General features: G+C 41.9%; 2 protein-coding genes across 2 annotated transcripts; both read right to left on the bottom strand.

The window, feature by feature from the left end:
* Positions 1-4,583: 4,583 nt before the first annotated feature.
* stpg4 (sperm-tail PG-rich repeat containing 4) lies at positions 4,584-15,480 on the bottom strand. The gene is made up of 7 exons (XM_074676294.1): positions 15,344-15,480; positions 15,098-15,154; positions 14,405-14,659; positions 12,546-12,610; positions 12,234-12,279; positions 7,079-7,183; positions 4,584-5,444 (listed from the first exon to the last, which is right to left on the bottom strand). The coding sequence occupies exons 1-7, from the start codon at positions 15,371-15,373 to the stop codon at positions 5,340-5,342; spliced, it is 663 nt and encodes a 220-aa protein (XP_074532395.1). The 5' UTR covers positions 15,374-15,480; the 3' UTR covers positions 4,584-5,339.
* Positions 15,481-17,760: 2,280 nt separating this feature from the next.
* On the bottom strand, positions 17,761-22,096 carry calm2a (calmodulin 2a (phosphorylase kinase, delta)). Its single transcript, XM_074675605.1, has 6 exons — positions 21,949-22,096; positions 20,410-20,440; positions 18,967-19,110; positions 18,739-18,845; positions 18,514-18,649; positions 17,761-18,416 (listed from the first exon to the last, which is right to left on the bottom strand). The coding sequence occupies exons 1-6, from the start codon at positions 21,949-21,951 to the stop codon at positions 18,388-18,390; spliced, it is 450 nt and encodes a 149-aa protein (XP_074531706.1). The 5' UTR covers positions 21,952-22,096; the 3' UTR covers positions 17,761-18,387.
* Positions 22,097-27,568: the final 5,472 nt, after the last annotated feature.

Raw genomic sequence — 27,568 nt, 5'->3', positions numbered from 1 at the left:
TCCTCCAGGAAAACACACGTGACAACTGTGTGGTCGTATAACTGTAAAAAAAAAAAATTAAATAAAGAGTTTTGAAAATGTCAAACTTTAATCTAACCTTGATAAAAGTGTGTTGAATATTTTTTAAAGCCCATTAGAGCTGAAGGTCAATACTCAGCCACCTGTGAAAATAACAAGCTAGTCAGATATTAAATGATGTGGATCAATGGTTGGTTTGCTCCCCCATCGTTGCTGCAGCCTTTTGTTCTTTTTTGAAGGATGCTCTTTCATGAGGTTGACATCAGAGGACCTTAGCGTGTCCTCTTCCATCAATGACTCTGGCTCACTCGTTCCACCTCCAGCGCTCTTGGTCCACTTCCATATCTACTGCAACGCTGCCAGCGCCGTTACCCACAAAAACAATGACCCTGTGGTTCGCTAACAGTCGGCCATTGGAGCTGATTAAACTTTTAAATGTCATTTAATCGAAGAGTAAAGTTGCTCCGATGTGTCCGTCAGCAGCCTCAGGGGAGGTAAAAGGATCCGTGGACACCCTCATGGCCTGTTACATTCTTGGTCAGGCTCGTCGTCACCCTCAGCGTGGGCTGTGCTGATGAGAGAGAATGTGACCTGAAGTAACAAGCACCTCTGCACCTCTGAACCTGCACACTCTCAGTTTGACCTGCTGGCTGCAGGTTCTCAAGGCGCCGCTTTAACAGGGTGGAGGACTGAGCTGTTTTCGTCCTGCACAATGGCTTCTCTGTTTGTTAGGAGACCTTTAGCTGGGCATGAAAATAGCATTAGTGTCGCCAGATGTGTGTGTGTTACTTCACATTCTTGGTTAAATTCCCCCAACCTGCGTCATCACACATTTTCTCAGCATGTTAGCGGCTAATTTACCGTCCTTGACTGTGGCTCCGGCTGAGGAGCAGGGTCAGCTCCTGATGGAAGCTGCCAGAAACACAGATTTACTCCTCTGATGTGTTGCTCTGTTTCCTGAAGGTTGACAGACGCTCATTAAGCCGCTCCCAAAGACTGAAGTTGATGTTTGGTCTGACAGTGCAGTCTGCCCTGACACCAGATGTTCTCCTGACCTTTAATGGTTGTAACCTCACGGTGCGAGCACAACCCGCATCCTAAATCACATTAAATCTGAAAAAAACAGACCTCCGGATTACCGTTTGCATAATCCTGTTAAACTGATAAAAAATAAAAACAGAGGTAGCAGGAGAGTTCAGTCACTTCACATTCCTCAGTGGTGTTGTTACATTATTTAAGCTGAAAGTTAGACTGTGCTGCAAACAGGTAGGTGGCCTCAAATTGACGAGGTCATGAGGGGCTTTTTAGTGTCCAATCATGTTTCAATTCACCAGAAGTCACAGGTGGAGCATCATTCACAGAAACCTGAAAAGAAGGGAAGTTTAAACCTTCTTATGCAGAACCTGGACTCAAACGAGTGTGCGTGTTTGCAGGTTTGTGCATCAGTTTGCAAGTGTTCTTTAAAAGAGCAAAGGATCACAGGTGCATGTGTGTGTGAGCATTCATGTCATTGTGCAGCTGTGTGCAAGGTCTTTGAAGCACTGTGTGTCTATGAGGGCGAGCTTTGATTGACAGGGAGAGAGCGGCAGAGCGGCCGTGCCTGTGGTCGAGGCCGGCTCTGGGTGTTAAGTCGTCAGTATGAGGCATATGTCAGAGATCAGTGCCGGACTGCAGAGATCACTGAGATGAAGAGGGAGGAAGGGCGCTGGGGGTCGAGAGAGCCAGAGATTACCGGGGGCTCTGTCTCCTGACCACAGGCACAATGGCTGCTCAGCCAACACACACGCAAACATTAAAGCAGTGGACACAGTCGGCCATTCATGCAGCGCTGCGTGTTAATAAGATTGTCTTTCTCTCCTTTGTCTCAGGAATAATGAGTTGGGAATAAGAGCACAGCTCTTCAACCTCTTCAACCTCTTGAGTATCGGCAACTAAAGGGAAACAGAGCGCAGGGATTAAGTGGATGTGCTGAGATCACATTCTGCCGCAACAAACAAAACACTTCACTGATGTGGATATCAATTGATCAAAGTCTTTTATATCTCACAGTGACAGTCAAACATCCAAAAGATCCATCCTCACCAGCTCTCCACAAGCTCACCACCAGATGCTGCTGAGGTGGACCAGTGACTTTAGAAACGTCTTTTTCAGCTCAATGATGCTGATCAGGAAAAATATCCTGAGAAAAAAAAAAAGAAACACTCCAATCAGGACAGAGAATTAAATCAACCCAAGAAAATCTATGACACACACTTGAAAATATAGCTTAAAAAAAGGTCTTGACCTTTGGACTGTGCTGGGGATTATTGGTAAGATGTTGGATCATAGCAGCAGAGTGGGAGATCACCAGTTGGGTGCAGACTCCAGTGATGGTGTGGCTACGTGACTTTGCTAAGATCAGATAGATGACAACTGTAGCTGATAATTCTACAATGAGGGCGTGAAAGGCTGTGTGTAAAAGCAGTATAAAAGAGCTAAAGGCAGAAAATAGTCATATTTGTCAAAAGAGCAGAAATATGATAAGAAAAGGAAAAAGTAACAGCAGCAGAGTCAACAGCATGTGCAAAATTTATGAGAAATATACTGGGACCCTGACAGTTAGAAATAGTCATCCTGACCAAACTTATTCTTGGGCTTTATTGAATTAAGTAACCCTGCTTTGTACAACTTCTAATTCCCCTTGAAAAAAATAGACATGCTTTAATATGTTAGCATGATACTTGTAGTCTTTAGTACAAGCTGTAAACAATATGTTTATGTTTATTTTACTAAGAATCTTGTGCTATTTTGTCTCTTTAGGCACACCGTTATTAAGCTGCAGTACCCCTGATTTCTGCTGCTGCAGAAAAGAAGGAAATTCATGATGACATCATTGCAATTTGAATGGCACATCTCACCTTAAAGAAAAACTTCCAGAGTTAAATTAAATGTAATATGCACTCTGTTAAACGATACAGAAGACCTTTGAGTGTGAGCTAAGCATACAGGCGCAGCTATTCAGAGTGAAGCAGAGGAGGTTTAAGGAGTGGTTAGGGGTGAGTAACAAGCTTGAAATGTTGCAGCAACATTTGAAACAAGCCTTGTTTAGTGTTCAGTGTGTGGGTAAAAGAGAGGGGTCTGGTGCTGTTTTTTTTTTTATTGTACACACTTTGAATCATCATCACACTGAATGTGTGATTAATTTTTATTGTGTCGACACCTCAGTCTTCTTAATATTGTATTGCAAAGTGAAATTGAAATAAATTGTTGTAATAATAATAATAATAATAATATAATAATAATAGTGGTAGTGGAAGTGGTATTTATTATTATTATTATTATTATTATTATTATTATTATTATTATTATTATTATTATTAATGAAATAATAATAATAATAATAATAATAATAATAATAATAATAATAATAATAATAATAATAATTAATTTATGTATTTATTTATTTATTCATTTATTTTTACAGTCTGAGTTGTTTGGTCCAGGTAGTTAAGTGGAATTGATGTGGATATTATTTTTTATTGACATCTTTAAAACAATCCGATACAAAAACAAAGACAAGAAAGAAACAACCCAGCAATCTACACCAGGATACACAGCAACACACACACACACATGAACACACACACATACACACACAAGCAGAGAGGGGGCAACCCTATGTCCAAGACACCATTGTTGTACAACATCCATGTGTCAGTGCTTCATGTATGGGGACCATAATGACAGATTTTAAATAAAATAGGGGGGAAAAAAGAGAAAGAAATTATAGTAATCCTACTTATAATTGTAATAGTTAAGTGGAATTGGTTGGAGCTGTTAAGTAGCTTTTGGATGATGTGGAAACTCAACTAAGTTGTTCACATTAAAACCAAAACAATGAGATGAGGAACAATTAAAAGAAAAAAAAAACAACTCAACAACTAGTAGCAGGACTTCATTCAAAGACTTTTGACACTTTATCCTTACGGGATCATTGGGTCTTGAACTAAAACTCAGCAGACATAAAGTGATATTCCTGGAGTTATTATTTACCAGACATATGAGGAAGTTGCATTTGAGCCAAAGCTTAAATAATCTGGACCTTAATAGTGTTTTTTTGTTTTGTTTTGTTTTTTACCTGATGAGAGAACAGGTGTAAACTGTTTAAACTCCTGCTCATGTGTTGTGAGAGTTAAAAGATGAATCCAATGCAGGAGTGCAAAAACAAAAAACTAAACCTACCGTTTCTTGAGCCTCCATTTGAGCCTGGCTGCAAAAGCAAAGGAATCCAATGGATAAGTCATTTCTACAGCACATGTAAACATGTTTACTGTCTGGTTCAAAAAACACATTTGTCAAAGCCATGTGACTGATTTCCTGCCATGAGGCAGCACTAATACTGCTCATTTGAAAGATTATGACAGCTCCTTGCTTTATCATTATGTTGCTATATATTCTCCAAAACCAGTCCCACATTAATGCCTAATAAAGAAGACTTAAATTATGGCTGTACATATTTTCATGCTTGGATCTGATAACAGGATCAGTGTTGGCAGATTGGATGAATACAACTCTTCTCCCCCTCGACAACTGTCTCACTGGCTGTGTAACAAAATTCAGCAGCTCTTCTACTTGAGGGTCTAAATCTACTAAGATGAAGCTGCCTGCGTGCTCAGGAAACCGTCCCCTGACTGAATGCATGTTCATAAAGAAAACAAATGTGCTGTCTTTTTGTTTTTGCATCCATCCCTTGCTGCCCTGCGATGTGCACCCCTATTATGTGATCTGTGTTGCTGCTGCTCTCTGTGTCCTGACATCACGGCCCATGTTTTGTGGACAGAGAGCGTATGTGGAGTAGGTAGCGATAAGAATAGCTGTTTTATTGTGCGGCTGCTTCGGCCCTCTAATGCTGAACGTGTTATCTGAGGGTGCAGCATGCCACGGTAAGCTATGTGCATGTGACGCATGGCTGAGCAGCATTCCTCCTCCTGAGAGCATCATAGGGCAGAGATATTAGGAGGCAGAGCTAGGGAGAGGATGAGGAGCCAGATGAAGGGGGAGAGGGCAGAGGAAGGGGGAGCAGTGTCGGGAACATGTAGTTAAGTGGAATGAAGTACCCTTTGTAGCAGATAAGATCATCCTGCTTCCCTGGCCGGCGTCACTAAAACGATTTGGGCAAAACAAATGTAGCTGATTATGTTGTTGGCAGAGCACAGACGCCCTGCAGATAAACAGAGTCCAAGTACCAGGAGACTGGAAAATGTATGTCTCATGTATGCTTTAATTTCAGTAATCAGGTATGCAGCTGGAATCAAGGCACCGTGGGAAGTCTAAAGTCCACACTACATGTTGCGGTAGAGGAGTCTGAACAACGGATCAACCGCCTCTGCGCTCAGATGGTCCCCCAACTTCCAGCAGGGCTCGTAGGCCCCTGGGCCAGGGGTGTCCTGTTAGATACACAAACAATATACATGAACATAATATGAACATAGAATTTTTCTCTTATTATTATTGATTATTTGTCTAGTCCGCCACATAAGAAAAAACTATTTTTAAGAGAAGTGAATCATGTTATTTATTTGCTTTATAAGTTGGCACTTAACAGGATTTTAACATTGAAATTTGGTCAAAAACAGGTTGACATGAGGTCTTAAAGGGGCTGTGAGGAGTTTAAAAGTGATCTTGAAAAAGTTTAAAACGACTTTATCAGGTCAATAAAGGTTATTTTGAACTTCTATTAAATAGCTTCTTCATAGCCTCCCGACCGGGTCAAGCAGCACTGGATTGATTTACGACACATCCAAGTCTCTACGACAACACCACGCCAGCTGCCGAAGTTTAGAGGTGAGAAGATGCATCTGTGTTTTTCTCGACTGAAAACGATTCAAACGATAATTTTGTTGTAATGGTGGACACTGGAGCCTAACTGTCAGATGGAAATGGACAGATGAGCAGAAGAAAGCTAAACAGGAGAGTGATAGCGCATGGGCTAAAGGCTAACACAGGGGCTAAACTGTTTGTGCTAATGTGCATTCCAACCCACATGCAGCAGTTTTCCTGCAGTGGTCTGTTCAAACTTGAGAGTCTATCAATAAAATGAAGAGTGAGATTACGTTAGCTCTGCTAGTGCTACATGTAGATACTGCTACTAAACTACTAGACAAACTGATAGTTTGCTTGTTGTCGCATTAGCCTACAGATACGGGCTGCTAGTAGTGCTACATTTGGCGGGCTACAGACATACAGTACAAACTTAGTCCATTTGCTTGTTGCTTGTTGTTGCAATAACTGTGCAGATAAATACCTTACCTCATTGCGTTGTATCTGGTAAAAAAGTTGTCTTAAACAAATACAATGTGTTCCAAAACAAACACACAACTGGTTAAGAGTTTCATCTTTAAAAACGGTGTGCTGAGACTCTGGGCCAGAAGGTGGTGAGGCAGTCCAATTAAACCAGATTCCCCTCACAGCATCTTTAAAGGTCCCATATTCTGCTCCTTTTCTGCAGTTTAATATGGATCATTGATGTCTACATGAAATGGTAGTAACATGTTTTGGTCCAAAAAAACAATAAATCAAGCACAGCAGTATTGTTTCCTCATAGCCCCTCTGTTCAGAATGCTCTGATTTAGTGGGCGTGACCTTCATATGTAAATGGGCCACCACTGATACCGCCCTGCTCTTCCACGTTACTGAGAGCAGCGATAATCCCACTCCCCACATGGAGGGGAGTGGGATTATCTGCTCCGGTGGACCAATCAGGTCACACTTGCTCCTGATTGGTCAAAAAAGGGAATTGCTGAAATCAGCAAATCCCCAAAATCCAAACAGCTCGTTTTAGGTCAGGATTTTACATTCACAAGCACTACTAAAGACAGGTTTTGTCATTAAATGTCACATTTTGTGGGCTGGGAGGAAAGCCAAAGACCCACAAATTTCACCAAAAGACCCAATAAAGTGATTTTTGCATAATATGGGACCTTTAATGACCAAGACCCGGTTCAACAACCATAACACAGATTTGAGTTAAACTAAAAAAGCTGCATAGCATGCATTTATAACGGTGAAGTCACAGACTCACTGAGTGCACAAGGTGGAGCCGTGGTAATCGGGATTTGAAGCAGGACGTGATGCCTCTTGAGGGTCTGGACTGTGGATCATACTGGCCTGGAGCAGGTCCCTCCTTCTAAAGTAGAGGGAGATTAAAAAAAATCTGTTATCACTTGAGTCTGATTGGTCATTATGGAGCAGCGTTCCAGCAATAGTCTGTTGTTTGTAGTTAGCAGACAAACACACCATTGCTAGAAATCAAGCTCTTAATGCTGATTTAAAGAAGGAAAACTGATACCACAGGGCTAAAAGGCAAGGAAGACTAAAAAGTGCAAAGAGTGAACTCTGGTTCACTGAAGATGATGAGTATGTAGAGGTTTTTAATGACCAGCCCATCATACTTGTTTTCCTTCACCATTAGTTAAAATGCTTTGCTCATTCTAAGAGGATGCAGAGGGAACCATCAGTATAGATGCAGCTCAAATTAAGTTAAACAAATGTGTTTTTTTTAAAGCCGTTTTTCACATGAAACTGGCTTGAAAACACTTTTGTTATAGTATCATGCTCATTGAGATATAGTGAGAAAGATATTATTACAAAGGAACCTTTTCACTGGTAGAAATGGTACACTCACTTTACATGATCTCCTCATCCCTGATTCATTGATGCTTGTTATCAGCCATTCATTCATTCATCTTCTGTACTGCTCATCCTGTTCAGGGCCACGGTTGGCTGGAGCCTATATACCAGCGGTCTCCAGGTGAGAGGCAGGGTATGCCCTGGACTGGTTGCCAGTCACAGGTAGGGGTGGGTAACTTACACATTTGAAACGATACGGTACTGATGCCCAGTACCTAGCAATCGGTACCGGTACTCAACGGTACCGATTTTCGGTACTTTTTTGTGGTTATGTGGTAAAAAATATTAATCTGTTTAACAATAAAATATTTTTTTTTTACAATTTAACATATTTATTCTTCAATATATTACCTTGAAAGGCTGTGTTCATGTCCAGCATGGACACTCCCTCACAGTCACAAGGATTCATTTAGGTACCTAAACATGGTACCTTTTGACTCTACACGAATGGATACCCGGTACTTTTGACATAATTCGGTCGGTACCTAAAAAAGTACCCAATTCGGTACCCATCCCTAATCACAAGGCTGTTATCAAGCATCAATTTGCATTTTATTGTCAATATCTTCATCTAAAATTACAACAGCTTTTTAGCCTTTCAGTCACTGTTTACTATTTTTTAAACAAAATTTATCACCACAAGTAAATTAATTCTCAAGAGTTAGAAGAAACTGCTTGACATGAGCAGTTGTTTGATTTTGTTTGGCTAACATCAACGTATTATTATAGATCACTCAAACATCTTTGCCTGGCACTAGCCCTCATTTTAAGATGTCCCCTGAGCTCATATCACTTTAAAGTAAAGCTAGCTGTTCTTCCTATCAGCTTAAAGTCCTGTGTTACATTCAGCTACTGTGCACATCACATCACGAGTTTCTACACTGTAGGAGTTACATGAGCCTTTAATCTGTTGACTTTATGCTGGTATCTAAAATTTGCACTGACAGTGTTCAGGTGATCTGTTTTAGTGTTTCATGTCCAGGTTTTAAAGATCTGTGATGATGAATGGTGTGACTTGATTTGTGTTCAGGGTTAAATGCTTCCTCTTCCTCATCCATTGCCTTTCACTTCTCCTTTCCTCTTACCCACTAACACACATACTGGTCACCACCAGCGGCGTGCCGTTTAGAAATAGCATCACCCCCCCTCCACCCTCCTCATCCTCAGACATAAAACTGTCCCTCTGTCCCTGAACGCAACACCAGCTCGTTTTTAGCTGCTCTCTGATTCTGACAGAGACCATGAGGTTTTCTTTTCTCTTCAGACGGACGGTTTCTAACATTACACGCCATCTGATCCCCATGGACCATTCAAATAACCCTCTGCGACTGGCCTGCCGCCCATCTCACCATCTACAAAGGTGCTAATGCAAGTGTGCTTCACAGGAGCTGGTGGACAGTGGTGAAACACTCTCACATGTGTGTATGTGCAGCTCTTGGCCTACTTTAGCACCACAGCAAGCCAGAATGTCATCCTGAGTGGTGAAGGTAACTGAGACAGACTGAAGACACTGTGACAGTTCAGCCTTTGATTCAGCGACATCTCCACATTAAAGCTTTGCTCCTGCTCTGTAAATGGTAAATGGACCAGTGCGTATATCGCGCTTTTACACTTCTCGTCCCATCCACACCACATTTAAACACTGATGGCAGAGACTTCAGTTGTAGGGAACCATCAATTTTAGCTAACACATTCATACCCAACCACACACCACTGATCAACAGGATCATTTAGGGTTCAGTGTCTTGCTCAAGGACATCTCAGCATGTGACAGCAAGAGTTGGGATTGAACCCTCGACCCTACCACTGAGAGATAGTGACCCACCAAGACACAGCTGCCTTTTTCTAACAAAATCAAGCAGTGCTTTTATAACGGTGCCCAGTGTGTCCCCATTCCGTCACGGCAAACAGATCAGATAGGTTTCCATTCAAGTCAATGTGTCAATGTGCTAGTGAAACCTTGAACTTTGTTGATTTGATCCAACACCTTGGTAACAGTATTTTTATATATATATATATATATTTTTTTTTTAATAAAAGAAGGACTTGAGGACTCAACGAAATAGCAAAAACAAAAGACAGTTCTTGTGTTCTTCATTATTTTTTTTTTAATTTTTTTTTTATAGGTAGGGTCTGTAGGATTTCCCTAAAAAAGACAATGTCAATTTTTAAAGAAATTATCTTGCTCAGTCATCTCCTATAGGCCTTTATACATGTGTGTCAGTGTCTGTGTCTGTCTCAACTCCCTCCTCTGTCTGTATGTTGATGTTTTGGTTGTTCGGGGATGTTTCTGGGCGGAGAGTAAGCGTGGTTGCATCAGCCAGTCACAGCGCCCAAAGCGCGGGTAACTTTGTATGTTGATTAGCTATTCTGAGGGGCTACGTTAGTGGATGTTGCACTGATGAAGAAAGAAACTACCAAAGTGAGACAAAAAGCCAAACAGATAAAGTTTTTTCTTTAATGAGGGTAAAGCTTGCCTCGACTGTCACTCGCTTTCACTTTCACTTGGAGAGCAGCTCGGGACGAAGAGCGTCACGAGGTGGCTTTCTACTGAGCAGGTGTGTGTCAAATACCTGTGATTAGCTTGTGCTAACATGCTAAGTCGAGTGCATGGCTCTCAAGTCTCAGCCACATAGAAGCGCAGTACTTCAGGTGGTTGCTGGGCTAGTGAATGTGTTCAGGTAGACACAGTTGGAGGCAGTGGGTGTGCGCTACTGCTGGCACTGAGCCAAGAAGGAGGAGCTCAGTTTGAATTTGGACTAACCAGTAACAAAAATTCCTGCAGACTTGACCTTTAAATTTGAAATAAAGCACAAAAATAGTTTCAGTGAAAAAAGTAGAAATGTGCAGGCACTGTGAGGAGTTTTCATGCTTTGTTGCTACTGGAATGCTGAAAACTGCATTTCCCATGAGCACCACTCCCCTCTGTTGTAAAGACCTGTTTTCTGCCAAAGCATGCATTTGTTGTGGGAAATCTTTTTAATACCACTTTCCTGTATTTGAAATTTTTTTATGTACGAATGCAGAGTGATGAAGTAATATATTGATTTTTAGCTTTGCAAAATAATTTACTGTTGAGCAACAACTGGACTTTGTAAACTCTCATTTATTGGCATTAGTTAGGAAACGAAAAGGTGATCAGTCATATCAATAATACATTAACCATTGCAGCCCTGGTATCATGAAGTTTGTCATGTCCACATAAAGTAATAATGGCATAAATGTGAACCCTGTTTACAGCCAATTCGCTCTTTTGAATACAAATGCCCTAGATGTATGGTTTCCCTAAAAAGACTTTGACAGAAACCATACATCTTTAGTACAAGCATAATGTAAAAAGTGAAACATTTGAGGATAAAAACTCACTGCTAGATTTTACCAGCAGAGCCGAACATAGACATAGAGCAAGATCAACTCGATTGTTTACACACAAACTCTGACAGAATCACAGGAACTATGATTTAGTGAAGAGATTTTAAATCAGAGGATCACTGAACCCATTGGGACTTGTCATCTGGGTACCAAAGATTCTAGTACCAAAATTTCACTGAAATCCTCTCAGAAGTTGTTGATATATTCTATGTGAACAGACCAGCAAAGCAAAGCTGCTGATGTGGCTGCAGGTATTTGGATCAGCAAGTTTTCATGCTGTAGTTAAAGGTTGAATCATTTGTGCACTTATAGAGGGAGATGTGTATTCATATGGAAATATGCGGGATTATGACTTTAATTCGCTTGAATCTCAGGGGGGGGATTTGTTCCTTCAGCACAGCACGTGCAGATGATTTTGCAAAAAAGCACAACATGTAAATCTGGGACGCACTGTGGCCTGGGGACTAAAATTAAGTCGAATCAGAAAAAAAGATTATTTTTGTTGTGTTCCCAGCCTCCTCGGATCACTGGTGGTTTTTCTTTGTATGTGTAGCTATCTGTGTCATTCTATTGTTCTCAGAGTGTCTGAGGGAGCACCAGGAGCTTTTACTGTAAACCATTAAGACTCTTCATTTATGATGTGCTAATGTCCCGTCAGCCCAGCTGTCTGAAAGATCTGCACTCCCAGTTAACTTTGCTGCGGGATTTGTTGGCTGCTTAACCTTTGACAATAGACTTGTCTTGGAGTTGCTGTGACACCACTAACAGCAAAAAACTGCTCCCAACTCTGCAGTAATAACACCCTCGGGATGTCTTAGCGCCTTTCCTTCTCTGTCAACACTCAGCAGCTGCCAGCACGGCTCAAATATCCATCAGCTACCAGCACGGACACAGGGCGAAGGCTGCGACACTCTGCAACATGAACCACAGATGACTGGTCAGCCAGCACGGGGCCATAACGGGCCCTCGGATGATACACCCAGACACCCTGTGGGATCAGTTTTCTCCAGTCCTTGTGGTTGTCATAACCAGCTCCCGTACAGCACATACCAGGTACACACTACTGCACAGCTTGTAACCAAAACCTATTGAAAGTGCATTGTAATGAAGCCTTTTTGTGGGCGATGGAAACACTGAATGGTCCTAATAACTAGTCCTGGTGACTGGATACTTACAGGTGGAAAGCTGATCCGCTGCACAGTCGAGCGAAACATCACATGCCTGCAAGAGGAGGAGAGAATAGAGGGGAGGGGGTGACTGTCAAAGAAAAATGAAGAGTGAGAGAAGAAAAGATAAGGCCAAGCATGATCAGAGCAGAGACAATGAGGAGCAGGGTGTTGGATGCTCCTCCTTTTTGTGCTGAGAGGAGAGATGGCTCAAGAGGAGGAGGAGGAGGAGGAAGGATTCTGCTATAAAGAGATGAATCATAGTTTGTCTGCTCAGCTGTGATGAGAGAGTTAAAGAGAGGCTGTTTGTTGAGCTCTTACTTGCAGGGAGTTTTCTCCACTGGTTTCTCAGTTACATTGTAGTCGCAGGGTGAAGTGTTTATATGCTGGAAGTGAGGGGAAAAAATAATGAAGGGTTTATATATAAATGTCAGAATCATTGTGAGCTTCCTGTAATCATCTGTACTGTTTGATTGCGGACATCTTCTGCTATCCAGGAAGTCTGAAACAGGTGCAGCTTAGTTCATCAATTCCACTGCCAATATATATACAAACTATTTATATTTAGTTCTAAAAGAAAACATGTATATAAATTATCTTTGTGTTGGGAGCCACCATTAAAATATTCAATGCCATTTATCTTTTCTGATTTAGATCCTAGCTCCTTGACATTTGAAACATTAATATGAACCTAGAACATTGTTACATTGATTCGCAAAGCCTGTCTGATTTCTTTCCTGCCCCCACACCTAACTTCTCATATTTGTACTACAGCTAACAGCTCAACTATACTGCTATGTCAATTATAGACTTTATAACATATGGACGTAGTCTCTGCGACGTCACCCATCTGTTCCTGAACAGAGCAATGAAGCCAATCGCCTGCGGGGGCCATATTGGAAATGCTAAATCAAGAGACAGGCTTTGAGCCTCCTCACTAACAGCTATAGAGCGCCAGACCTGTCAGCCCTGTGAGCTGTGCCTCTGATTGGACAAGCTTATCATCTTTGTGTCTTCTAAACCACTAATCTAGAGAAAAAAAAAAACATCTTTTTCAGTGTGTGCCAAAAGAAAAATTAGCTATTAGGCCCAAGCTGTTTTTGAACCAGGCCGTAAATAGATATTTTAATGCTGAAAAAGTATTTTATTTATACCGAATGCTGCCCCTTGACTATAGCTAACAGCCAAATGTTACTGCCTTTATAGCTAACAGCTAAACTTTGCTGCCACTATCCTAGCAAGCAGCTAAACTTTGCTGCTACTACTAACTCTGCTGTTCCCAACTCTGCTACTAAAGCTACTCATCTGTCCTACTACTATAGCTAACAACTCAACCCTCTTACTTATAGCTTATGGCTGCACTCAACCATCTCTAGAGCTAACAGCTAATTCTACTGCTACACTAGTTTACAGCCAGCTAGTAGGTGGTATGAATGATTTTTAATTTTAACTAGTGATGATGGGTGGTTGTCAGGTCTCCTTAGGGGGGGGTTCATGAAAAAAAGGCTTTTGTTTTGTGTAAATTTTACAGACTCCCCAGTTCTTTCCAGTGCCCTTCACATTTCCTTATGAAGCTTACAGAGACAGTTATGGGAGAAGTAGGAAACCATTTACCTCTGAGAAGAGCTTAAGTGTTGTTTTATAATTCTTCTATATTTTCTCGGCGCTAGCTGGTTAGCTGGTTAGCTGGCTTTGTCTGCACTTAAAACTTAATATAATTTCTATTCCTTATTTCTAATCAAAATATTGATTTCTATCAAGGCCAAACAAGGTATTTTCTTCCTTGTAAAACAGTAACAATTTTAGCTCCACGCATTTTAAAACCTAAATTGCTGACATACATTCCTGATCTCTGTTAGCCACACGCTCATCCCACTTGTCTACTATAAACAGACCTCTGGATGTGGAAGAACCTGTTTGATAGGTGTGCTTTACATCCATTTACTTTTTAATGTATGTGTGTGGTAAGGTAAAACTGACCTTAAACAAGCTTCATTGGTTTCCTTTGACATTGTAGGGAATAAAAACTTCATGGTGTGCCTTTGATACACAAGTGTGAGTGTCCCATCCAACTCCTTATCTAACTTTTAGCAGATACGTTCATTTCCCAACTCTTCTCTTTAAATATGGTTGGATGTATTTTGTCAGTGGAGTCAGATACGTTCATTTTTTAACTCTACCTTGTCCCTGATGCCCAGGGTGACGACATCAGGTCGTGGACAGTTTTTGAAGGAGTAAGAAGCCCGGTGTGCCAGAACTTCTTGGGTAGAGTCAGTGTAGCTATAAGCTCCTGGTAACAGCAGTTCCCCCGAACGGACACCCAGAGTTTGAGCTTTTCTCCCCACGCCTTTAAACCCATAGGTCTCTCTCACAGGGTTGAGTTCAGCTTCTTCAATGAAGTCACGGATGTGATAAAGACCTGGGATGGGTGTGTCCTGGAGGAAGACGAGAGGGGAAGAAGTTAAATAGATTGCTTGCTCTGCAGGTGCCTAAACCGTGCCTGAACAGTTCAAAATGCTCCCTACAAGTGCAGCCACCTGGCCGACTGTTAGATGTATCTGATCCATTCATAGAGAGAAGACAGCAGCTGGTTAACAATGGAGTGCTAAAGCTGGATCACATTAAGATAACCTGATAATTAATAAGCTCTGTGTATTATTACCCAGCATGCACTGTGATGCACACAGCGGCTTTGCTCACAGAGGCCTTGAGTTTAAGTCCAGCTGACAGATAGACCATATAAGTGTAAGTTAATCCATTAACAGGACGTTTATTGTGTCTGTGTCATGACTGTTGTTGTTTCTTCTTCTCCTAATGTGTGTGTGGTGCTGGTGTGTGCAGACTATGAACCCATCCTGCAGTGTGACACCTACTTTCAGCGTTCCCAGCCACCAGCTTCCTCGGCCACACCGCTCCACCTTGTCATCGGCCTGCAGATAGGGATGACACAAACACACACAAACACACACACAAACACACACACACAAGCACACAGTAGATTGTCTCTGCAATGATGACACTGCTATGCCAACAATGTGTTGATGCACCTCCACATGTCTCGTCCTGTCTCGTCTCATCCTCATTAAACACACAGTTACCCTGGCTTTGAGGAGCCTTACCTTATCTGCTCTATTACCGCCCCTGGACATGTCAGTGCCTCTACAGACGGCTCTGTTTTTCCATGCAGCTGCAGCCTGCTCTCTCCTTCACTATCTGCTTGGCTGGAGATCCTGTGACACCTGACCACCATTAAAACTGTGACTGTTACTATAGCAGCGACTCCACTATCGATCAATTTTTCAACAAGCTGGCCTGGTAGAGGGCTAAATTTAGACTTACCGACCAGTTTGACTGAGACACAATGGTAAGCCAGCACCGAGGAACACTCTGTACACAGAGCACTTAGTTACTTAATCCTCATCGCTGTTATCCACCATTGTGTGATATTTGAAAAGGCACTGAGATATTGATTAGAAGTTACGGATGTGAATGTAATATTACAATGCTAATCACATCCCAGTATGTGATTACATAAGATAAGGCAGAGGAAGATGTCTTATTTAACAGCACTGTGCTGCTACAACACCAATGTTAATCTAAGAGCTCTGTCCATCTCTCTTTCTGCATCTTGCTGTTTCCCTCTCACAGTCTGGGCAGAAACTGTCTGGTACTGCTCAAGGTTTCTTCCAGTTAAAGGACATTATTCCTTGCCACTGTAACCTGTTACATGCTGCAAAGTCTCTGCTCATGATGGATCAAGATGAGATTAGACCCCTTTAACTTGTCAAGGTGTTGGGTCTTAGTTAATAATATAACCAAAGAACAAATCCACAAAGATCTTGGGAGCTTGGGCTGTAATGTAATTCAATGATAAATGTCCAATAAAAGTCCTTGTTTCCCCTGATAGGCTCAGGCTATTCTTAAAGTTTGTTATCTTTAAAGAGAGGATCCTTTCAGATTTAGATAATTTTGTGGAGGAATACATGTTTTTATTAAGCTGGGACAGCTAAGATATTGCTCAGATACATACAGTCTGAATCATTTAGCAGTGTGGTAGTTGTAGTTACCTGCAGCGGAGACATTTGTTTGATTTGTTCTTTAAGAAAGAGAGGCTCTTTGAACTGTGGAAGGTCCCTCTGAACTGAAGTGTTTAGTATCATACCGCTTGTAGCACACAGGTCCACACACAAGCACACACACATACACAGTCACTGTCTGAGAACAACAGAAGTATAGACCATCACCAGACGAGAAAACTCGCTCCGGGAGCTTAAAAACAACGTTTAGCCTTGTTGCTATGCGACACTGAACACATGGTTTGAAGAGGCCAAAGAATTCATGTTTACACTGCTCATCTAGGTAGTCTCATGTGACCTGAGAGTATATGAGGAGACACACTCACAGGAAAGACGCAGTACTGTATGTCTCTCTTTACCTGATTTTCTCTTTTCAGACTGCACTGTGTCATTGGCAGCTTTTAAAAGTGAACCGTGATCACACTTCCCACTCTGACTTTTTTAGGTCTGGTGATAATCAGTTTTGACCATGCACAATCTACTTGTCTCATCAGTCCACACCTGAAATTGTTGTAGGTTGAGCTCTACCCTTTTAGTTTCAGATCTAATTTCAAACACTTAAAGCTAAGAACATGACATAAGCTTAAGGAAACGACAGTAAGTGTACTCGATGCAGTTTTTACTTGAGTATTTTTTGCTGTGCTCTAAATGTTAAACATGCATCCACAAGAAGCGCTGGTCATGCATGAGTAACCGGGCCAAAACAACCCTCACTACTCTCAATAGGAAGTCAAAACCCATCACACAGCTATAGACACATCTCAAAGACTTCCCAGCAGTTTAAGTCATTCTGACCACCACGAAGCAGTCAGCATAGAATCCACACAGGAGCCAGATCAGAGGTCCACAATAGAGCTTTATTTTGTCATTCATCAAAATAACAAACTTAGTATCTCTGCAAGCTACTGTAACAAACTCAATAATCAGAAATTAACAAAAAAAAAGAAAAAAAAACAGAACAGGTACACCTCTATTTACACCAAGTTTCTGATGTATGCTCAATCACCTGCACCGCGTTACTTGGGGGGCAAACGCCAAATAAGACATGAGGCAGCTTCTACATGGTGCCATCAGCAGCAGACAACACATGGCCTGCAGTCAGAGGGGAAGCTGGACAGAACAAGGCTAATTCAATGTCAAGTACCATCATGTGCACTTAAAATGAGAAGCCTTTGATCCCACTTGGTGCTTTGTTTAGATGACAATACAGATTTGATCTGAGCTTATCTGAACATTAAGAGGCATTGGCTGATGCTCCTCAGTGCTTTGGGGAAGTAACAGGGGAGACTTTCAATTTAAAATGGTAAACATTTCATATGTATTCTAAGCAACAAGAAAAATAAAAGATCCTATCAAAAATGGAGCATCCTGTCCTCAATACAAAAATGGGAATTATTACAGGGTATACAAACTCAAGGATCCATTAGAACTGAGAAAACAAGACAATTTTCAAATCCGGGTAAATTGTAAATTTTATTGGAAAACAAAAATATACAACTTGGAATGGATTATTTGAGGCATGACCAGAGGTCATAAAAAATAAAGAGAAAAGAAAGAAAAGTAAAAGTAGTGAGTAAAACATTAAAAAGCATAAGATTAGTCGTTTTCTGGTATATAGAACAGCAGATACAAAAAGAGTTTGTACGAGTACCTAGGAGATACACCCGTGTCATTTTTTTGCAGTAGTGCAATGCTGAGAGATTTCCATATATACTTTGTCCGTAGTCCATGCAGAGTTTAAACTCCTCTACATTGTTTCCATGCCAACAGTGTTGCCAAGTGACAACCAGCTGACAGGTTTCCAATGTCGCCATGCGTGGTGGGGCCCCGAGCACACAAGACTGAAGATTCGAAGTTCTTCGGCTCCCAGGGGCCTCCGCAGGCTTCTGGTTGTATGACCGTTCTGTCACTCCAAAACACCATGACAGCAAAAGAAAGGGACATGGGGACAAGAGCCTATGCAGTTTACATGCAGTTCCTTTGGACAGCAGAGGGGGCGGGACGAAGGGGGGCTATTAAGATTTTACAGATAAATTACACAAAGAAAAAAAGGCAAATTATTTATTTACGAAATCTGTACAAGGCCTTCACTTCGCCGTCATCATTTGTACGAACTCTGCAAGGAGAGGGGGAGAAAAAAAATGTTGGACTCAGTCAGTGTGAGAGTAAAGGGTGGAGACAGTCATTCAGCAACAGATATAACATATACCAACCTTCATAGTTGACCTGTCCATCTCCGTCAATGTCTGCTTCTCTGATCATCTCATCAACCTCTTCATCAGTCAGCTTCTCCCCTAGGTTTGTCATCACATGGCGCAGCTCAGCAGCACTGATGTATCCGTTACCATCCTAAACATCACAGCACGTTAGTGACTGTCCTACTTTATCGTTCAGGCGTGTGCATGAGTGCGTGTGTATGTGAGAAAGATGGGGTTTACCTTGTCAAAGACACGGAATGCTTCTCTGATCTCTTCCTCACTGTCTGTGTCCTTCATCTTCCTTGCCATCATGGTCAGGAACTCTGGGAAGTCTATCGTTCCATTACCTGGAGACAGCAGACCATTACCAAAGGGGCAGTAGCGTCCAGCTCATCCTTGCTGTGTGTATGAGTGTATGTATGTATGTGTGGTGTGCATGTATGTATAGCAGCCAGACTTGGCTCTCACCATCAGCATCCACTTCATTGATCATGTCCTGCAGCTCAGCCTCTGTGGGGTTCTGGCCCAGAGAGCGCATGACTGTGCCCAGCTCTTTGGTTGTGATGGTGCCGTCTCCATCTTTGTCAAAGAGCGAGAACGCCTCCTTGAACTCTGTTTGCAGAAAAAGATGGAGGTTTCTTCTTTAGAAACGAGAGTGTGTTAAACGTAAAAATGTCTGGAAAAGATAGTCGTTTGGCAAAACAGTACAGTGAAGAGGCTTGAATCTCAGGAAAAAAACAAACACAGGATCCTGGAAATTCTTGTTATCTAATCTGCATAACAAACTCAAATATCTGCCAATCACAGAAATACAAGCCCTCAATTAAATACTGGCTTTAAAGGGCGTCTCAGTGCCATGTTTAAGGTTTAAACTAGCTCCAGCAGACTGACCAAGTCTTCTGTTTTAACTTCCAACTGCAGTCGTTTGTGGCTAAACAAGGACAGAGAGTACGAGAGCTAGCAGCAGGGCGGTCAGGATGACAGCCTGTGTGGGTCGCTGAGCTGTGAGGGATGAGGACGATGACACGCTCATCAAGTGTGATGAGGCCAATGGGCAATGTGGAGTGGCATGCAGCAGCTTGTCAGCATCATAAAAACCACAACCTTCCCTGCCATTTGCAGGGTCAAACACACAGGGCAACACCCTCCTCCATGTGAGGGAAGTCCTGGTGTCTGCGTGGACTGCAGGAAATGGACAAAAGGGAAGGGTGTGTGCTGGCCATTAAAAGCCAGTCACTGCAGTCACTTACTGAGCTTCAGATCATTAATTAATGAAGTCAACACATTGCTCAGTGTCATGTCAGAAAGAATTATCTTATGCCAGCAAAACATCAAACCAGGTTGTACGCATTACAGCTGATTTAGTGAAATTCTGATCCGAGTCCAGTCAACAGAAACTGAAGACATCCAATACGCTACAACTGAGCCCTACAGAAAACACACACAATACAGTAAACATCTCCCTGCACACACTAGCAGTAAGGCCTAAAATGAAACTTCCTTTGTATTTGTCACATTACAGCATGTTCATTTCATCACTGATATGCTGCTAAGCTAGGCCTGCATTTTACTGCAGTTGTGCTGGAAGCCTTCCACCCAGTCAGAACACACCCAGGGTAAAGGACGCTGAATGCTCTGTATGTAAAAGGTGACTGCTCACATCAGAATACACAGTCCCAACAGATTACATCATTTAATTGCACAGCAACCATGAAAATGCAAAGTTTTCCATGAGGGAGTCCTTCTGCAGTGCAGAGCCAGCAAGCAACAGCCGTTTCATTCATTCCTGTTTTATGACCAGTAGGCCGCCCTGTGGAATGCCTTAAAAGGCAAAAGTGTAAATCCACCGCAAGGATCCATAACACAGGCAGCTTTGCGGGACACGAGGGAAGTAGAAGAGCTATGTCTTACCGGCAATTTGCTCCTCTGTAAGCTGATCAGCCTGAAAACAACAAAAAAATCGGTTAATTTAAAGCAAGCTGAAAAACTGTCACATTCATATGTACTCTCTAATCTATTAACAGTTGTTATCATTTACAGAAAAACTCTCAACACCAACCATTTTGTGAAAAGTTATGTGAGCTCATCTTGTTGCCATGAAGTGATCAGGGTCTTTTGATGATTTTTCAGTGCAAGTACTGTTTTTTCTGATTATTTAGTATGTCTTTGGGATTATACGACTCATTTAAATCCAGCAATATCTCATTCCAAACCTGTTATGTGTTGACACTTTGTTCCAGTGGTGTAAATTATACATGCACTTGGCCTATAAAACACCCCAAATTCACTTAATCATATCAATGAAAGTCCAGGTCAAACGTTACACAGTTTTACCAGCAGTATTCTTTACCATATTTCAATTTAGTATTTAGTTAAGTACCACGTTTTAGCTGCTATGCCAATGTTCCATATTTAATATTGCCAATAAAAAAATACATCCAACTATTTCTTGCCCCTCCAAATTGGTATTTCAGGTATTATGACCCTCAGCTTGGCCATCCAGGCCTACACCAAAATGAGATGTTTTATGGCACAACGTTAAGAAGACTCTGTATTTTTAATTGCTGTTCTGTTAAAGTTTAGCCACCTCTGTACTCATGTTCGATGACGCAAACACAGCCATACACAATGAATGGCCCCACAATTTGGCGGTAACCGTTAGCTTGATAAAGCTAACGTTACCTAGCTACCGGTTCAGTGTTACAGCCATTACAAAATCCGCAACGATGCACGTTGTTCGCCGAATGACTAATACAGCATTCATGACAAGCAGAGCATCGGATTTTATTAAGACGTCTCAACATAAACCGCGCTGGAGAACACGGCCAGCTACAACCGCACCCAAAGCAAACGTTAGGATGCAAGCAACAGCATTACAATAGGCAGAGTGACGCCGGTGCTGTGTTCATTCATACTAACGCAGTTTCTGACAATGCTAGCTATCATAACTAAGCAACTTGCAAACGATCATTCGGACGGCAGGTGCTGCAGTAGTTAACGTTTCGTTGTTGACCCAACGAAAGCCGGCAGACGCGTTTGAAAATACGCTCCCTATTTATATTGCAAGCCAAGGATTCGCGACTCCAAGCCGGAATACAGACGACGCGGAACAAGCTCGCTGCGCCACATTCAGCTCTTCTCTCTCACAGTGTCATAATCATCCGTGTGCTGAAAACAGGGTTACACTGCAACGTAAAGCATCCCAGTGGAAAACTGAGTTTAAAAGTTCAATATTCCCTTTAAATAACCAGCTAGACTGGACAGATGCGAGTTCAGGCGACTTGGTCGCATGCTTGGGTTCTGGACCGTTAGGGCGCGTAGCTACAGCTCTGCCACCACAAACATTACGGTTTATAAACGTTCATATTGAATATGTAAACAAATAACCATTAAAATTCTCCCCATATAGGACCCTGGAGACGAAAGGTGACTAAGCTCGGTGTTTCTTACCATTTGGATGAAGATGTAGAGCCTGGTTAACGGCAAAATCCGTTTGATACGAAAGTCAAAGCGAATCTTCCAGACACTGACTATCTATGAACACACTGACAGAGAAGGAACTGGACTCGCCTTTAACGGCTATCCCAAACTCCTCCTCTTTTCAATATCACTCCGCGAGCTGCCCGTTTCCTTCCGTGCTTAAATAAATGTATAGAGTGCTAAAAGAGCAAAATAATGCAGCGAAATAACCGATCAACAACTACTGTGCATATTCAAAACGGATTTCGAGGCTTCAATATCGATATACGCGATTATATTCCGTAGCGCTGACGGTCTACATAGGGGTGTATGAATACTTTCTGCTACTCTGTGATGGGGCACAAGACGTAGCTGAAAGAAATCGCGCTCTCTGATTGGTGTGTTTGTACCTGCAATGCGTCACTCCCATGGTCTGCGCTGCCGCTGCATCTTGTCCATAGACATCCCAGTCAGAGCCACAGGCACAGCAGACAGGCTTGTTGCATAGTGTGTGTATACATATGGACATTATCTGTAGGGGGACCCAAGAAGATAGTTTTGATAAGTAATTAGCTAGCAGGAGTAGAGTTAGCTATTTATAACTGGGGTATTACTGACCCAGTTTGCACTCAGAATTTTATGTATATCCTGTTGCTGCCTCTTTTTAAGTTCTGATGACATTACATATGTTTTCTTATCATATTCATACCCATGCTGTTTTCTTTTAAGATAACCGCCGACAAAAACAGGGTTCAGTGTGGCACAGTGGATAGTTTCTCTTGTCTGCTTTGCAAGTCTTCATCACTTTTATGCATAATGAGATGCAGTGTCAGGGCTGAAGTGTTTGTGTGCAGCAGTTTGTAATAGATGTGTGATATGTGACAGGGCCTGCAGCAGGCGTTGCTGTCAGCTCACTGTGGATTCTCAGGTCTAATTGTGCTGCTGTTGTGGATGGGATTATCTGATAGCCTTATTTCTTATGCCTGACTGCTCCCCTGTCTCCCAGTGACCACCTGTCTCTGGCCTGCTCCCATGAGAGATGCAGAGGAGGGGGAGGAGGGTGGAAAGGGATGTGCAAGGAGAAGGACTGAATAACCACCCAGAAAGAGAATGTACCAGAATCTCCATGTCTCAAAACAGCCCCCCTACTGCTATTACCAAGAACTCTCTTATTATTTGCCACAAACGTCACACTATAAACTGAGAGCAGAGGATTGTGTAGAGCTCCATATTTCACACATGAAATGTAAGAAATGAGAATCCAAAGTGGTTCCTACTTCCATCTGCACTATTTGCAGAGGTGATGCTGCCTAGGCCATGTGATCTGCTGAGCAGCTTTAGAATGAGCCAGGCTTTTTCCCAACCTACCTAATCTGGAGCACATTGGATTCTTTTCATTTAAAGCTGTTTTTCTGCTACAGGGTTTTTGTCACCGTGCAGATTATGTAATGCCAAAGGTGACGGCACAAAGGCCCGTCACAAGAAGCAGATAAGCTGGAGCATGTGTGAGCGTCTGTTTGTGGAGGTGTATAATGTGTTAGTTCACTTTTTGCCTTTTTGAAAGTACTTGGCAAACATACAGTATGTGTTTTGATGGTACACTGGACTGTGACTCTTCATGTGTTGTCATAATTGAAACATAAACGTAGAAAAAGTACCAAAGACTGGTGGAAAAACTTTGTTAAATTTAATAAAGTGCTCTGTTTAAAGACAATTTTATTACGAGAGTATCTCTAGTTTATGCTACTTCATACAAACACTGAATCACAACTAAAAGGTAAATTATGTGATTTACTTTCCCCATCACATTACATTAGATATTTTAAAGATGTCCAAAAATCTCAAGTATGGTGATGGATTAAGATTAAACTTTGTAACCATTGCAAAAACTTAACCAAGGAGTATGCATAAATGCACTTCAGACTTGCTAATATCAGATTCAAAATCTGTAGTGATTGTGTACCGTGGATGATTATACTCGTGCATGTTTGTATATAGGACTTTCTCATGTGAGCATTTTCATTCTGTGTATTCCTGCTGCTACTTTAGATAATATGTGAGTACTTTTTCACCTTTGAATCAGTCCAATAAAACTGTTGTTAGAAGCTATTGGGTCATAAATCTTTCAGAATCAGAATAGCTTTCTACTTGTCTGCATCCAATCTGCAGAGTCAGCTGTTTGGTTGCCTGATGCCTCTCCCTCAGAGATGAGCAGGTCTCAGAGGACTTGCTCCAGGTCAAAGGTGAATTCAGGTAGGAAGTTAATATGGATGGGGAATATTGGAGCCCCGGAGACATGACTTAATGGTCTATTAAACCTGAAACCAATCTCCATGAAGTCATCCAGTATGGGCCACAATACAGTATGTGTTACAGTGCTGTTTTCCATTATGGATGTTGGGTGTTATGTTTTATTTTGTACTTAGATTAATCTATGCTTTAGCTTCTTCTGTTTCTTCCTCTCTTCTTATCAGCTCTGTAAATGTGTAACAGCCTAGAATAATGGCTGTTATCAGACTCAGCTCAAACCGGGACATTTCTATATAACGGTAGCTTTCTTTTCTATAGCACTAAGGGTCAAGGGTCACTCTAGCTGAGCGGAGGCACAGCAGCAGTCGGCCCTCCATCTTCATTAGTAGCCTGTAACATCACTCCAGCTGATAGCAGTTAGCATTGTTCCCCGTGCAGAGAATCCTACCATGTGGGTCAGTCTAATTTCTGGCACTGGGGGCGTGTTGGCACTGGGCACATGAGATCCAGAGTGTGTGTTAGCTCTGAGCGGCGTAGTGTTATTGTGCAACCATGTTCTGAAACAAAGCAGCCCCATAGCAAAAAGCCTGAAGAGAAGGAGGCTCATTGGCGGGGATGAAGCACTGGTGACAAATATGAGAAGATGTTTACCTGTGTAACAGAAAGACGCCGACGCCATCACTAATGGATGAGGCTTTGTAATGCACCTGCTGGTTCCATGCCAAGCCAGCAGATCACCTTTCATGGGAGAGAATGGCAGTTGTTTTGTGCGTCATGGATGTCAACCTGCAATCAATGAAAAGACTTGTACATTGTGTGAGCATACGAGTACACCCATCTGTTTACTTAAACATCCACAGATGTATTCATGAAATTAGCCAGACGACTCTTTGCTTGTACTTTTGTATGCATGCACTGATGGTAAATATGACAAGGAAAAACATATATCTTTTATGACCTGGCCATCTATGGAAAAAAAAAATCTTTATTGTTTCCCAGCATGCACTGGGCAAAGGTTGTGGCTCAGTCAAGATTGAAGGCCCGCCTAGTAAACGATGAATGGTTTTACAGCCATGCAGGAAGGGCATTAGCAGGTTAAGGTCCAACAGCAGGCTAGCCGTTCAGGAGCCAATCCCATCACTGTCTGGCCTACCTGTTACTGAGAAATGACATGTTTCCCAAAATTACATCATGAGGCAGAAATGATTAATGGACTCAAATCGGATAAGAGGATTTTGTCGGGGCGGCCTCTTTCAATCACGTTGTGATGAAATGGATATAGTGTCAAGCATGCACTTAGTTTTCTGTTCCACTAACATGTTAGTGTTAGTAGATAATCGAGCATCCCTCAACCTTCACATGTTGGTTTTTTCATGTGAGGGACAAAACCAGTGACTGGTTGTCAGATAGGAACTCTGCTGCTGATCCTTTCTTTCTCTTTTATTTTTACCTCTCGCTCTGTCTCTTTTTCCCTCCCTGGCTTGTTTCCAGGTTGTCTGCTGCAGTCAGTGTGGAGCTGGAGTTCAAACACTGCAGACTTCAGCAGCTCCTCAGAACCTTCCAGAAGGGTTGCACTTTGTCTTTAACAGGTGTCAGGAAGAGCCCCACCTGCAGTGGATTTTTATCCTCCTGGAGTTTTCTCCTCTGATGGTGTGTGTGCTGTAATCTCAGTTTACGCTCAATCAATCATTTGGAAAGTGAAACTGTTGAAGAAGAGGCACTGCAGAGGTTATGCAGGGGTGGATGTGTGTGTGTATGAGCCATTAGACCACAATAAGGAACTGACAGAGTGTGTGAACAGCAGCCTGTCCTCGACCCTGGCTCTTTCGTGAACCAGATCTGACTCTGCAGGGACCTGCAGGGCGGCCTCACTCCATGCCCCTCTCAGATGATCTCATCCTGCAGGCTGAGGCCACATCCAGATGAACGCTGCAGAGCAGGTATCTGCCTGCCTGTGTGTGTGTGTGTGTGTGTGTGTGTGTGTGTGTGTGTGTGTGTGTGTGTGTGTGTGTGTGTGTGTGTGTGTGTAAGGCAGTGAGAGTGCTGGGTTTCTGCTGTAACCATACCCATAAACAAAGTGGATGGATATACTTCATGTTGGAGACTCTGCGGTGACACCTGGTGACTGGAGGAGAAACTGCTAGGAGAACACAAACTGAGTTTTGTGCTCACTCTAAATGTGTGCTTCTGTATTTCTAGTGTTGTAATGTTAGTGCAAGAAGTTAAAAAAGTGAGAAATCAATAAGAGCAGAAGTTATCTCTGGGCTTCAGTTGTTTGATACTTTGGGTTTTCTTGTTATGAGCCTGATGTACATTAACAACGACGTTTCTGTGTGACCCACTACAGCAATCGAAGCCAATAACAACAATATTTACAACATCTTTATTGGGTTTGTAGTGCTTTTTATAAGGATAGATGTTTAACCAGATGAAGAAGAAGAAAGAGGACTTTGTTTCACTTTTTGCTTTATCAACAGCAAATATCCACATTTCACTGATAAAAGACAACTGAATGAGATTGCTTTGTCAGACAACACGAGACACACGTCAGCAAAGGTTTAAGAGGTAATGTGTTGTGCACGAGGGTGCCACACACACAGAGAGCGAGAGAGAGAGAGAGAGAGAGAGAGAGAGAGAGAGAGAGCGCTCAAACTTGCTTTTTCCTACATTCTTTAAGCTGTGTCCAAAAACTGTTTTGATGGAGAATTTTATTTATGTTTCAATAACTTTGTATTTTATGACTTCAGTGGAAAAAAAACAACATCTACAATAGACTTTGAATTTGGAAGGTTAACCCACCAGAATAAGCATGCATGTTGTGCTTTATAAAGGTTTAGTATCTTGGAGTCTTGCTCATGAGTGAGATTAAAATGAATCAGGAGGTTGACAGACAGTTGAGACTGCATCAGCACAGGCATTGTACCGAGACAGAAGTAAGGCTTTTGTTTATCAGCTGATCTTGGTTTCCACCGTAGCTATAAGTAGTAACTTTTAGATGTTTCAGGTGTGTCTGTCTACACTGCAAAAAAAAACATCTCATCAAGTTTTTTTTGTCTTATTTTAAGTAAAAAATGTCTTATTACACTCAACATGAACCACATTTAACATATCAGTCAAAATGAGGTCTGAATTGCTTGTAACAAGTAAAAAAAAAATGCCAATGGAACAAAAAAAATTACTAGAAAATTTGCTTGAAACTAGAATAATGTCTTAATACAAGTAACTTCTTTCTTGTTCTTTTGGCTGATTTTTTAACTTAATACAAGCAACTGAAACCTGATTTTTGTCTTTAAATAACTTGAAATAAGACATTATTTTTATGGAAGGGTCAGGTAAATGTGGCTCAAATTAAGCCTACAAA

This window comes from Halichoeres trimaculatus, unplaced genomic scaffold (assembly GCF_033239565.1).
Source record: "Halichoeres trimaculatus isolate MK-OKI-2021-1 unplaced genomic scaffold, fHalTri1.1 fHalTri1_scaffold_8, whole genome shotgun sequence".
Taxonomy (NCBI): Eukaryota; Metazoa; Chordata; class Actinopteri; order Labriformes; family Labridae; genus Halichoeres; species Halichoeres trimaculatus.
The sequence above is the reverse complement of the archived record's forward strand: the minus strand, read 5'-3'. Positions and strand labels throughout refer to the sequence as shown.

Excerpts from the sequence above, each read along its gene's own strand:
- stpg4 (XM_074676294.1), bottom strand. The coding sequence starts at position 15,373 with ATGTCCAGGGGCGGTAATAGAGCAGATAAG. Across the intron at positions 7,184-12,233 it reads AGCGGATCAGCTTTCCACCT|AAGGAGGGACCTGCTCCAGG; the intron begins GTAAGTATCCAG and ends CCTCTACTTTAG. Across the intron at positions 5,445-7,078 it reads GGCTCCACCTTGTGCACTCA|GACACCCCTGGCCCAGGGGC; the intron begins GTGAGTCTGTGA and ends TGTATCTAACAG.
- calm2a (XM_074675605.1), bottom strand. Across the intron at positions 19,111-20,409 it reads TACAGAGGAGCAAATTGCCG|AGTTCAAGGAGGCGTTCTCG; the intron begins GTAAGACATAGC and ends TTCTGCAAACAG. Across the intron at positions 18,417-18,513 it reads TGGACAGGTCAACTATGAAG|AGTTCGTACAAATGATGACG; the intron begins GTTGGTATATGT and ends CTCTCCTTGCAG.